This window comes from Mixophyes fleayi, chromosome 3, assembly GCF_038048845.1.
Source record: "Mixophyes fleayi isolate aMixFle1 chromosome 3, aMixFle1.hap1, whole genome shotgun sequence".
NCBI classification, from domain to species: Eukaryota; Metazoa; Chordata; class Amphibia; order Anura; family Limnodynastidae; genus Mixophyes; species Mixophyes fleayi.
In genome coordinates, this window is record NC_134404.1 from 72,818,816 (window position 1) to 72,831,190 (window position 12,375).

At 44.3% G+C, this 12,375-nt stretch overlaps 1 protein-coding gene across 3 annotated transcripts in view; it reads right to left on the reverse strand.

Moving 5' to 3' along the window:
• Nucleotides 1–12,375, reverse strand: part of DGKD (diacylglycerol kinase delta) — a 79,462-nt gene that overhangs the window by 19,953 nt on the left and 47,134 nt on the right. For all 3 annotated transcript variants that reach the window (XM_075201761.1, XM_075201759.1, XM_075201760.1), the window contains exons 13-20: nt 12,199–12,293; nt 11,489–11,588; nt 10,788–11,043; nt 10,402–10,548; nt 8,526–8,624; nt 8,350–8,446; nt 7,061–7,171; nt 6,873–6,969 (exon numbers count right to left, since the gene is read on the reverse strand). In XM_075201761.1, the coding sequence (XP_075057862.1) occupies nt 6,873–6,969; nt 7,061–7,171; nt 8,350–8,446; nt 8,526–8,624; nt 10,402–10,548; nt 10,788–11,043; nt 11,489–11,588; nt 12,199–12,293 (1,002 nt within the window). The remainder of the gene's footprint in view (nt 1–6,872; nt 6,970–7,060; nt 7,172–8,349; nt 8,447–8,525; nt 8,625–10,401; nt 10,549–10,787; nt 11,044–11,488; nt 11,589–12,198; nt 12,294–12,375) is intronic.

The following is a 12,375-nucleotide window of genomic DNA, read 5'->3' on the forward strand; positions in this document are numbered from 1 at the left end:
TTAATACAGTTCGAGATACAGTTAAGTGAATTATAGGAGATCTACTTCACTGGGTTGAAGAGTCCCCCTACACACTTCAACAATCCAACAGTAATTTATTCTCTGTTACCGAATCAACCATGTCAATACCCCTCCTCTGTGAACTACTAATTGATTTGAGTTCCTGAGGGATGAGTAGTGACGACACCACGGTGTTAGAAATGTGCCCCACATCTCAGCAAAGCAAGCAGCTAGACTGTAGAGTGTGGATGAGGGAAACGTCAAAGCTAAGTGGTATTTAATTGTTTTGGATGAGTTATCTTTTTAAAGACAAGAAGCCTGCTGTGCATATGAAATAAATTCCCCCCACAATGACAATATTATCTCAAACATTTCTAGTCTTTATTCACTACTGAGATGTATATATATACATATATATATATATATATATATATATATATATATATATATATATATATATATATATATAATGTGTTTGTGTGTGCTAACAATGTTGTTCACCTTTTATTGTAGCTTGTCCTTTGTAGTGGTCCTTTAAATGAAGCTTGGTAAGTCACTACATTACATCAAGTTGATATATATGTAAAACAAGTGATTCCCCTCCATATGAAACACTCTATATGTACACTCTATTTAACAAGGAGAAAAAGAGGATTTATGTACTTACGTTAAATCCGTTTCTCTGATTCCGTCTGGGGGACACTGCTTTACCATGGGGTTGTGGAGGGGAGCTGGGAGTTGGCACCTAACTAGTTAACTTTAGTGCTGCTGATAGACCCCTCCCCTCTACAATCCCCCTGCCTCTTCCTGTACAATCCAGTTAGTTTTAAAAAGCCCCAGGAGAAAAAAGGGCAGTCAAACAAGAGCACACAGAAGAATAACAGAAGGGAGGGATCCCAGTGTCCCCCAGACGGAATCAGAGAAACGGATTTAACGTAAGTACATAAATCCTCTTTTCTCTTTCATCCAGTCTGGGGGACACTGCTTTACCATGGGGACGTTCTAAAGCAGCCCCTAAAGGGTGGGACTACTCTGAAAATCCCGCTCGTAAAGCATTACGAGCGAAATTTGCATCTGCTGATGCAAACACATTAAATTGATAAAATTTAGTAAACGTATGGACAGAGGACCAAGTGGCTGCCCTGCAAAGCTGGTCCGCAGAAACACCATTCCTTGCTGCCCAAGACGCCCCAACCGATCTGGTGGAATGGGCTGTGATTCTCTCCGGCACAGGACGGCTAGCCTTTATATAAGCTTGTCTGATGGTAGACGTAATCCATCTTGCAATGGACTGTTTTGAGGCTGGCCAGCCTCTCTTATTAGCGTCATAAAGGACAAATAGAGAGTCTGTACGTCTAATCTGGGAAGTTCTCTTAACATAAATGCGGAGAGCCCTAACCACATCTAATTTTTCCATCGATTGCTGATCCGTATGGGAAGAAGATGAGAAAACCGGAACTACAATTTCCTGGTTGAGATGAAAAGCCGACACTACTTTTGGTACGAAAGAAGGGAGAGTTCTTAACACCGCTCTGTCCTCGTGGAAAACCAAATATGGTTCCCTACAGGACAGAGCTCCTAATTCGGAAACTCTACGAGCCGAAGCGATAGCCAAAAGAAAGAGAACCTTCCAGGTCAACCACTTTAGGTCTGCCTTACTCAAAGGTTCAAAGGGGGGGCCCTTGAGCATCTCTAGGACCATGTTGAGATCCCATGGAGCAGTAGGAGGGACATAGGGAGGTTGGATATGTAAAACTCCCTGGAAAAAAGTCCTAATGTCTGGCAATTCGGCTAATTTCTTATGAAAAAATACAGAAAGTGCCGAAACCTGGACCTTTAGGGAACCTAGCCTAAGGCCTGCTTCCAGGCCATTTTGAAGGAAGGCTAATAGACGGGAAAGCTGAAAAGAGGACGAGTGGAACGTCCTATTTTCGCACCACTTAATGTAGGCCTTCCAAATCCGGTGATAGATTCGAGAAGAAATAGGCTTCCTGGCTCGCATCAGAGTCTGAATTACACTGGGCGAAAAACCTCTAGCCTTCCAGAGGCTGGCTTCAACAGCCATGCCGTTAAATTGAGCTGAGGTACATTCTGGAAATGGAATGGACCTTGCAGAAGCAGGTCGATTCGATACGGAAGGCGGAACCCCGGCCCTTCCGCCATAGATATGATGTCTGCGTACCACACTCGGCGCGGCCAAGAGGGAGCGACTAGAATTACTGGCAGAAGGCCCTGCCGAACTCGTCTGAGTACTCGAGGAAGCATGGGAATTGGGGGAAACAGGTACCCCAACCTGAATTCCCATGACATCGTCAAAACGTCCACTGCCGCCGCTAAGGGATCCCTTGCCCTTGCGCAAAACTTGTGGACCTTCCGGTTGTGTCTGGAGGCCATGAGGTCTTTGTCCGGAAGACCCCACCTGAGAACCAGAGACTGGAAGACATCCGGGTGTAGAGACCACTCCCCCGGCATCAGATGGTTTCGACTTAAATAGTCCGCCTCCCAGTTTTCTATTCCTGGAATGAAAACCGCCGATATTGCTGGGACATATTGCTCTGCCCAAACAAATATTTGGGCTGCAATCTCCATAGCCGCTGCACTCCTGGTTCCTCCTTGTCTGTTGACATATGCCACGGCAGTGGCATTGTCGGGACTGAATTCTGACCGGTTGGCCCTGAAGAAAAGACTGGGCTCCCCGGAGAGCCAAGAGAATGGCCTTACAATTCCAAAACATTTATCGGTAGAGTTGATTCCTGAGGCGACCAAATTCCCTGGAGTCGGAGGTGAAGGATTACCGCACCCCAACCCTTCAGACTGGCGTCTGTCGTGGCTATGATCCATGACCATTGTGCGAAGGATTTTCCCACGCTCATGTTGTGCGGACACATCCACCACTGAAGAGATTCTCTCGCTTTCTGAGATAGAGAGATCTTTTGACTTTTCAGGTGTAGGTGTGACCCTGACCACTTCGATAGCAGATCCCATTGGAAACATCGAGAATGGGCTCGCCCGAAGGGAATGGTCTCGAAAGAGGCCACCATCTTTCCGAGTAGCCTCATGCACAAGTGCATTGAGGGGCTGGGGTAAGACAAAACCTGGGAGGTTACTGACTGAATAGAGGAGATTTTCTCTGCTGGGAGAAACACTCTTTGCCTCCTGGTGTCCATGATGAGTCCCAGGAATACCATGCGCTGACACGGGATCAACTGGGATTTCTTTGAATTTTTTAGCCAACCGTGGCCCTCGAGAACTGCCTGGGTGAGGGACAGGTGATAACGCAGGCAACCTTCTGAGGAAGCCTTGATGAGTAGGTCGTCCAAGTAAGGAACGACCTGAACTCCCTGCAGGTGAAGACATGCTGCCATAACTGACATAATCTTCGTGAAGACCCTTGGCGCAGTTGAGAGGCCAAAGGGGAGGGCCCGAAACTGATAGTGAGCCAATCCTACCGAGAATCTGAGGAGAGACTGGTGGTGGATCCAGATGGGAATGTGGAGATAAGCGTCCTTTATATCTATGGACGCCATGAACTGATTTATCTCTAGGCCGTTTATTACTGACCTCAGAGATTCCATCCGAAATTTGTCCACCCTTAAGTGAACATTGAGGCCCTTTAAGTTTAGGATGGGCCGAAAGGAGCCGTCCGGCTTCTTGACTAGGAACAGGTTTGAATAAAAACCCCTTCCTTTCTGCCCATCTGGCACTCTGCAGATGACCTGCTGGAGTAAAAGAGAAGCAACACAATCCTGTATAGCCCGTCTTTTTAAAAGATCCTGAGGTAGCGGGGTCTGGAAGAAACGCTGTGGAGCCGGGCCCAATAGGTCTATTCTGTACCCCTCTGAAATGATTTTCCGAATCCAAGGATCTTGGGAAGACGCTGTCCACTGTTTCTAAAACAGGGACAGACGTCCTCCCACTGGCGCCCTCTGTAGAACAGGTTGGTCGTCAGGACGCAGGCTTTTCCTGGGTCTTAGCGGCCTGGCGCTTGGAAGTAAACGAGGATCTTCCCCTAGAGGAGGAGCCTCGGGAATTAGATTGCCTTCCTCTGAAGGACTGACCCCTTTGGAAGGAGGTCCCTCGAAAGGGCTGTCGGAAGGAGCTATTCCTCTGAGCGCGGCTTCTGTTAGCGTATACTGGCAAAGAAGTGCTTTTGCCCCCCGTAGCCTGGGAAATGAGGGTATCCAATTCCGGGCCGAATAAGCCCGCTGCAGAAAAGGGGATGGTTTCAACGGACCGCTTTGACTCTGCATGACCTTCCCAGGATTTCAGCCATAGTGTTCTCCTTGCTGAAATGGAGGCCGCCTGAAAGGCAGAGGAAACCGCCGCTGAATTCTGGGCCGCCTCATAGAGATACCCCGAAGCTTCCTTTAAATGCAAAGCAAGGGGAAGGAGCTCGGAGTCCTGTAAAGCTTCTGCCAGCTGGTCTGCCCATGCTTCCATGGCTTTTGCTACCCAGGCTGAAGCAAATGTGGGTCTAAAGCCAGAACCCGCAGCCGCAAATATTGATTTGAGCTGAGATTCTACCTTACGGTCATTGCCGTCTGGAAGAGACGCTGAACCCGGGGCTGGGAGTAGAGTATGTTTAGCCAGGCGAGCAATAGGAATGTCTACCTTGGGAATACTCTCCCAGCGAGTCGCCTCTTCCTCCTGAACAGGATACAAAGAGGAGAACCTTTTGGGAATGAAAAACCTTTTCTCAGGTTGTTTCCAAGCCCCTTCAGCAATCTCTCTGAGTTCTGCAGAAGGAGGGAAACGGTTGGTTTTTTTGTTTGGCCTTTTTGAACAGACTTCTGTCCCTGGGGGAAACCTCCTCCGGCTCTGGGAAGTCCAGCGCCTGTCTAACCGCTAAAACCAAATCATTAACAAATTGGTTTCTAGGGTACACTTCCTGCTCTGAGGAATGACTATGGTCAGCATCCGAATAGATTTCCCCCTCTTCCTCAGACTCTTCCTCCGAATCTGAAAGGACCACAAGGGGATTTACCGCTTTAAGCCTCCTTCTCTTAGCAGGCGGGGCATTAGAGGAATCTAGCAACTGGTTAAGCTTGTTTAATCCCTTCAAAAAGGATGTAGACCAAGCCGGGTCTGTATTAGCAGGGGCTGGGTCAGCCTGTGATGTGGAAGTTCCCGGCAAACTCGATCCACTGGCATCTGAGAAAGCCTGGGGGACTGACTGCGTATTAGTATTGCTAGCCACCGAAGTTGCCACAGTTGATAGCAACTGATTTGATTGAAAAACCATTTGGGCTAGGGAGGTAACCGACAGTGTTAGGGAGGTTACCCAGGCCGGTTCCTCAGACGAAGGGGGTGTAACCTGCTGGCTTTGCACAGAGGGGGCCCCTGCTTCGCATGCAGCGCAGAGCGCCAAAGGGTCCTTCTGCCCACAAGGTAATTTAACATGACATTTAGAACATGTGAAATATTTTGCCATAGGGCCCTTTCCCTTATCTGTCATTTTATATAAAGGAAGGGACACCAATCACACAAAATCAATCTAGCTGAATATACAGATAGAGGTAAAGGAAGACAGAGAGAGAGAGAGAGTAAAATATTAAAAGAACAGTAAATTACAAGTAATCAACTAATGTCTTTGAAAAAGTTGTACTTGAATATTTTAAACACCATAAATATTTTAGGCTAGCAGGAGACTATAATGTAAACCTGCTAAGCCAGTAATAAAACAACAAATATGTGTTTAAATAAGCTTGTACTTAGCCCAAGGGCCACCAAGACAGGGAGAAGTCCAACCGCAGTCTGTGCTCTCCCTCAGCTCTGTTCCTGTTCCCGGGCTTCTGCTTTGGCGCCAGAACCCTGGGAAAGTCCATCTCTCTCTTTCTCTGTAAGAAGGGGGGGAACTCTATGTTTTTTAGCTCCCCCCTCTTCCCTGATGCCGATGTTCCTGCTTGAAAATCCATAGGAAAAACGGCTTTTGGTGGCAGATTTGTGGAGACCTCTATTAGTTCCTCTTCCCAGGACAGAGGTCTCCGCAGCGGTACTTTCCGACGCCCCCCTCCTATGTCTGAGGGGGGAATCTTGGTTTAGCCCCCTTCTCCTCGGCGCTGCTGCCGAAATCCAAGATGGCCGCCACCATTTCCATTATCCGATAACCGGCGCTCTATGCCTGTAATGGCAGCGCCGGTTAACGGGGAGGCTATGGGAGTGCAGCAGTCCATGAGACCGCTTGTCACTCCCTTCAATCAGGCACTTTGTACTTCAGTCCCTGTTAGTGAGAACCGCTGGCTCTCTGCTGACAGGGGAATGCCTGCGCTGCCAAGCTGTGAGTGTGTTCTCTATATTAGAACACACTCCAGCGCTGCCACCTGAAAAAAAGTAAAAAGTAAAAGAAAAAAATAAAATTTCTTAACATTAAACTAAGCACTAAGCAAAAAGGCTGCCCAACTCCAGGGCACCTAAAAAAAACTGGATTGTACAGGAAGAGGCAGGGGGATTGTAGAGGGGAGGGGTCTATCAGCAGCACTAAAGTTAACTAGTTAGGTGCCAACTCCCAGCTCCCCTCCACAACCCCATGGTAAAGCAGTGTCCCCCAGACTGGATGAAAGAGAAATAGTAATTTAATCATATTGTCCCTTTGTGAAAACCATATCTATTGTTTCATTCTATCCAAAACCATGTAAAGATAGAGCGAAACCAGGTTATTTTTGTAACATCTGTGGTTGACAGCAAACCCCAAACAGGAATTGGTTTCTAGTTCTGTGAAGTATTTGTGTAGAAAAGTCACGAATAGTGTTGTGTCCTTCATAGCAAGTCACGTACAGACAACACAATGGAGCGAAGCCACATAGTTTATAGAAGGGCAGTAGAGACAGACACAAGAGAAGACAGGGAATTAGGAGTAGTGGGTAAGAGCGCACCTCTAGCAGAACTCTCTGCTCCAAGTTCTTGTATGTTCTCTGTAGCAGCTCTTTGGTCCCCAGCACTCCATACCACATCATATTCTTTGTACGGCTCCTGAAATCAGGCAAACATATGATGTAAACTAGTGGATACACCATTTCAAGCGTTTCCATCAGCCAGTTGTACTTAGGCAGAGATTTCTTACCTACACTTCTTCGGGTGTTCATCTCTTTTATTGTTAAAATCCAAGGAGATTTTTGCATCCAGTCCAATCCCAAAGTAATTATTCATCACACATTTTTCTGTGTAACAATCCCTAATGAATGGAGCAAGAACATTAAAAAGGCCTCTTTTAATTTCCTGATGAGCATGTGTCGATTTCTTCTGTCAATTACAGGACAGTGTGACATGCATAGGCAGATATATCACACAAAATACTGTCAGCCATATTTCTTCTAAATTCACAAATCTGCACAGAATTAGCCACCTTCACTGCAGATATAAATAGTCATGAGTTGTAAGGGATTATTTCACCCAAAAAAAGATTACATTAGTTCAATAAGTTATATATAAAACAGAATGCTACATACCTAGGGTCTGGTCCCCACACCTACTGATCGATCCTGCAAGGGCTCTAAAGGACCAGCGATGCACAACTCTCTCCTAGTAAGTCAGACTTCTTACATACAGCTGTGTTGTCGCTGAATGGGAAGGACACTTAGAGGCGAATCGACAACACTGCTATTTGAAACAGTGAAACGGTAGTAGGAGAGAGGAGAACATCACTGGACCATTGAAGCCATACAGCTAATGTGTGGGGCAACACCAGACCTTATTATCATTTCGCCCCATCACTAACACAGCTGCTTCTATTACATCCGGTTAGCAGGACTCTAACAGAGCTATCAGGCACTGGAGACCTATACGGGTGCCCTGGGGCTGCCCTCTTCTGGGGCAAGTCCTGGTGATGTCACTGCAGTGTCTTGACTGTGATCTTAGTACCAGGAACCAAAATACATTTGTCGAACTCTGAATCCTCTGGATGTTACTGAGTTTTAATTTTAATATAGTGCAATGTTTGATACTGTATAATAAGACTCTAAACATTTCATGCATTGTGGTTCTGAGAAACATTCTGTAATATCCTCAAACTACGGGAAGTCTGCCATCTATAGGCTCCTAAATGGCTTTCACACTAATCACAAAATTAGTGTAATAAATAAATTGAACATATAAAGATATAATAAATAAATGTATTAAATATTATCTGCAGTAGAAGGTATATTTTATCTGGAGAGAATATAGTTTCCACCTCAGTTCTAATGGTTTGCCTACTCTACTGCTGTAAACAGATGAGTGCCTTGATTAAGCTAATGACAGAGATTGAGCCTCCAGCTTGTAAAAACAATCACAGAAATTAAAATGTCACAGAGAAATCTTTGTGTTTTATTGTACCCTTATCCGCTTTATGACATTCTTATCATCTCCACTTACAAGTAGTCTGGTTCAGAGCTAAAGGGGTCAGCGCTAATTAACAGGTGGCTGATGATAGAGTTCCCTGGCAAAGATCCAGACATTCCAGCTCTCATGTCTACAAACAAGGAGAAACGCGGTGTCACAACCCTTGCAGTCTTTGCGCTTATCAATCACATGATAACAAAGTATCTCACTTGGATACATGTGGTCCCGTTGGGTGTTAGCAGCAGGGAGGGATGCGGACGCTCCTGCGGACAGGCTGCTTTTGCTGGTCACTCTTTCTGACTTTGCAACTGCAATCACAAGACAAGATACAGTACAAACATTAAAAAAACAAAGTGAGCATATGAAAAAGACAGACAAACCCTAAGTTCAGGAGGCAGCCAATGGGGTACAGAGGGGGAGTAGCTACAGTTGTGCCGGTAAGCTCCAGTAACTGCACTCTCTACAAGTATTCCTGTTTGCTAGAAGTGGCTATTTCGTAGTGACTAATGAGCTTTGCTTGTTATATGCCCAGAAATAATACATTTTAATGCAATTTTGTGCAGAGTATATCTGGTGGAAAACAAAAAGGGCATTAAAAAGAAATGAAGTATCAGGAATGAGCACTGTATATATTGATTGTATACGCTGGTTTTGCAACTGCTAATTGCGAAAAACTGAAGTCACTAAGAGAAGATATCACAACAAAAACATACAGCTACAAAAAAATAAAGAAAAAAGAGATCATCCGTTCCTGACATTGACAATAGATTGTTCTGCATTCATTGCATTAAAACCTTAAAATTCTGTGTTTAAACCATGTGTAAAAATTACAAATTAACAAACATAGTTCAAGCCGAACATTCTTTCTTCAGGCCAATAAACATAAAGGTGTGAGAGAACGTGTGGCTGGGTGCTGCTTCCCGTCATGGAAACACAGAAGCTTGTTAAGTAACGCGCCCGCTTCCATGGAATCCCAGTGCTATGCATGAAGTTAACGATCACGACCAGAGTTGCGGTAACCAAACTGCCAAAGGGGATGATAAAAAAAACCTCTAAACCACCACAAAGATTACCAACACTGCTGAAGACATAACTGGGGTCTAAGCTGGCACAAATACCCGGAGGGCAGCCGGTCCAAAGGCAGTCTCTTGAAGTCACCACATATAGTGTATAAAAGAAGAAACAAGTATATATAATGAACTGATAAATACAGACTCTAAAGGATACATATAATAAAAGAATCAAGACACACTCACTATGCAAAACATCTAGTGGAAACATAAAGTGGAACAAACGAAGCTAGGAAAAGTGTAAGTATGTAGGGGGGAGAAAAAGTAACAAAAAATAGCAAGAAAAAGTCCACATGTTAAGCAAGCAGGATCTTGTTTGCGGAGTAGTGCAAAATATCAAAGACACTAAGTGGCATCTCAAGGTCAGTTGGAAACCCAAAGTAGTCATACAGATAACAATCTTCCTTGAGGGTATGACGATAGATTAAAGAAAACATCTCAGCTCTATGGTAGAATGGAACATCAATCAGATGCTACTGGCACTTGAGGGTCAAATGTTCTCTATTGGTACAGGTGAAAAATCATTAAACAGGGAATGTTTATTTGTCATAGAAAGCTATTCCATGCACTCCTCTCATTATGAACTATAGGGGCAACAGGATTTAATCTGCACAAGGAGAAGAGGCCAACATAAAAGGCTCCAAAAAGCCTCCAATGAGAATAAGAATTTGTTCTTCAATTTATCTACTAAAATGGAAAATAGAATTCTAAATAGACGATCTGGCTCTGCAATAAGCCAAATGGTGGCTGGGTGTCTCTGCTACTTACACCAGGTAAGATGATGGTGATTCAGGTATGTTCTAACGCTTATTGTCCTGAAGAAAGAATCTTCTATGACTCAGATTGGTCGGCTTGAGCCATGCAGAAACAAACAGGTATAGGATTATGTGGAATCCTTGAGATTTAGGGTTTTCAGGATGAGGCTTTTTTCCTGTAATTTCAGGCACCATACTTATAATGGGTAATTTTATATCGAACAAACATGATGTCAGGCGAAGGGAGTGGGGGGAAGTACCTCTGTTTGAGCCCCTTATCCTGGGCAGTGCATTCCCACTATGCAAGTTCACTGTGCTCGCAATGTTCTGTTCTTTGTCATCCTCAGGAGGAAAGGACAGGAGAAAGTCTTCATTATTCGGCGTCTGTGCATTCTGCTCATCAACAGCTGTAAGGAAAGTGTTAAGAGACTATGAATCAGAAAATGACCACACTGGGTCTTATGCTCAGAACAGCAGCAGATCAGGCCCACGAAGAAATCCCCATGTGTCCCACAGAGGACACGCTACATTCTTATACGTTATATCTATATGCTTATTGAGTCTGCATTGCCTTCAGCACTTTGCATACCTGCGCCACATTCTGGATATTCAGAGCAGCTTGCCACCTTGGGAACATTGTACATACCTTTCTCGGCCTGCTCTATTATCTGTCGGATAGCTTTCTTGAGGCTGTTGGCTCTTAGCATGAGCTGCTCCCGTGGCCGAAAACTCTGTTGTCGACCTGGGGACGGAGACATGGCTGGCGGACAGATGATCGTTTCTGAGGACTCCTCTACCTCCTCAGTAATTGTAGGTGGAGGCTGAGAAATAACCGACGTAGTCTGAGACTCCTCATTTAAGGCTTTCAAGAGAGAGTCCAGCTTCTCCCTCAGAAGTGTACACTGTAAAACAGGGGTTCACACTCAAATAATAATGAAATAGAAACACACATCGCCAATGTTAAGCTTCACAATGCACATTATCATGACAGATTAGATAAGACAACCCTGCTCTAGGCTTGGTAGGAAATTCCAATACTTACTACTAATAGGAGTATAGTAGAGAGGGGTCAGTGGAATCCGCTCCTGTGCTCCCTAGTAAATAACACACCATCCCTCCCTAAAAAACTATGCTGCCCCTGTCAGAGCCAATTCACAAAACACTTACGGCATTAACCAAATATTAACCCCTGCCAACCCAAAAAATGTTTATAATATGACACAATGAGCCTATGAAGCATGTTTATTAGTAACATATAAAGGCTGATTTATACAAGTATGTTTTCTCTAGTTACCTACAACCAATGAATTGGGGAAGGTTGATTCTTATTGTAGATGAAAGAAATACCTTTCCTGCCATTGTCTCAGACTCTTCACAGCTCTCAGTCATTCTCTCGTAGGCTTTCCCGACACGTGCAACAAAATCTTTTACTGTTTCACACAGAACCCTAAAAAACAGGCAGCACAATACAAACCACTGCTAGGTTACTATGCAACTGGTCTTTATGTTTCTAGGACAGATGCCAATGTGTCCTACAATTTAGTCATTCAATTTGATTGATTTTGATGAAAACACATACAGTAAGATGTACACAAACCTTACTGTATGTGTGAGAGATACAATCAAAATGATACAATTAGATTGTTTAGAATTCAGATTAGATGAAATGGAGATTTGTTTTATCATAATGTAATAGAATTGCTGTGTGTATATTTAAAATTATATAAGAACAATACCATTCAATTCTGCTTGAATCTGATAACAATTAATATGTACCGTGTGTGTTGGAAAATGGCAAGACAACTGATTGTAACATGCATGGTTAGCTTCCGCTTCAGAGACAGAAATCTCTATCTCTACACAGACAGGCTACCTGTAACTTTCAAGCTGTTGAGGAACTACAACTCCCAGCATCAAAGTGACAGGGCATGCTGAGAGGTATAGTTCCAGAACAGATGGAAAACCATAATAGAACAACAGACAGGCAGAGAGGTAATAAGGTCCTGCTCACAAGCTTACAGCCTATTGGATATGGAATGGGTAAGGGTGTCACTTACTTAGCTGATGAGATAACCACTGAGTGCTGGTCTGAGCTGAGAATCTGTGATAAATGAGCAGCTACAGAGTCTTCATAAACCAGGATTTGCTGAACCTGGAGAGAGGCAAAAACAACCTTCAAGGCTTAAGAAATCAACACTAAAGAAATGATTATTAATAGCTGGGATCATTTTAGA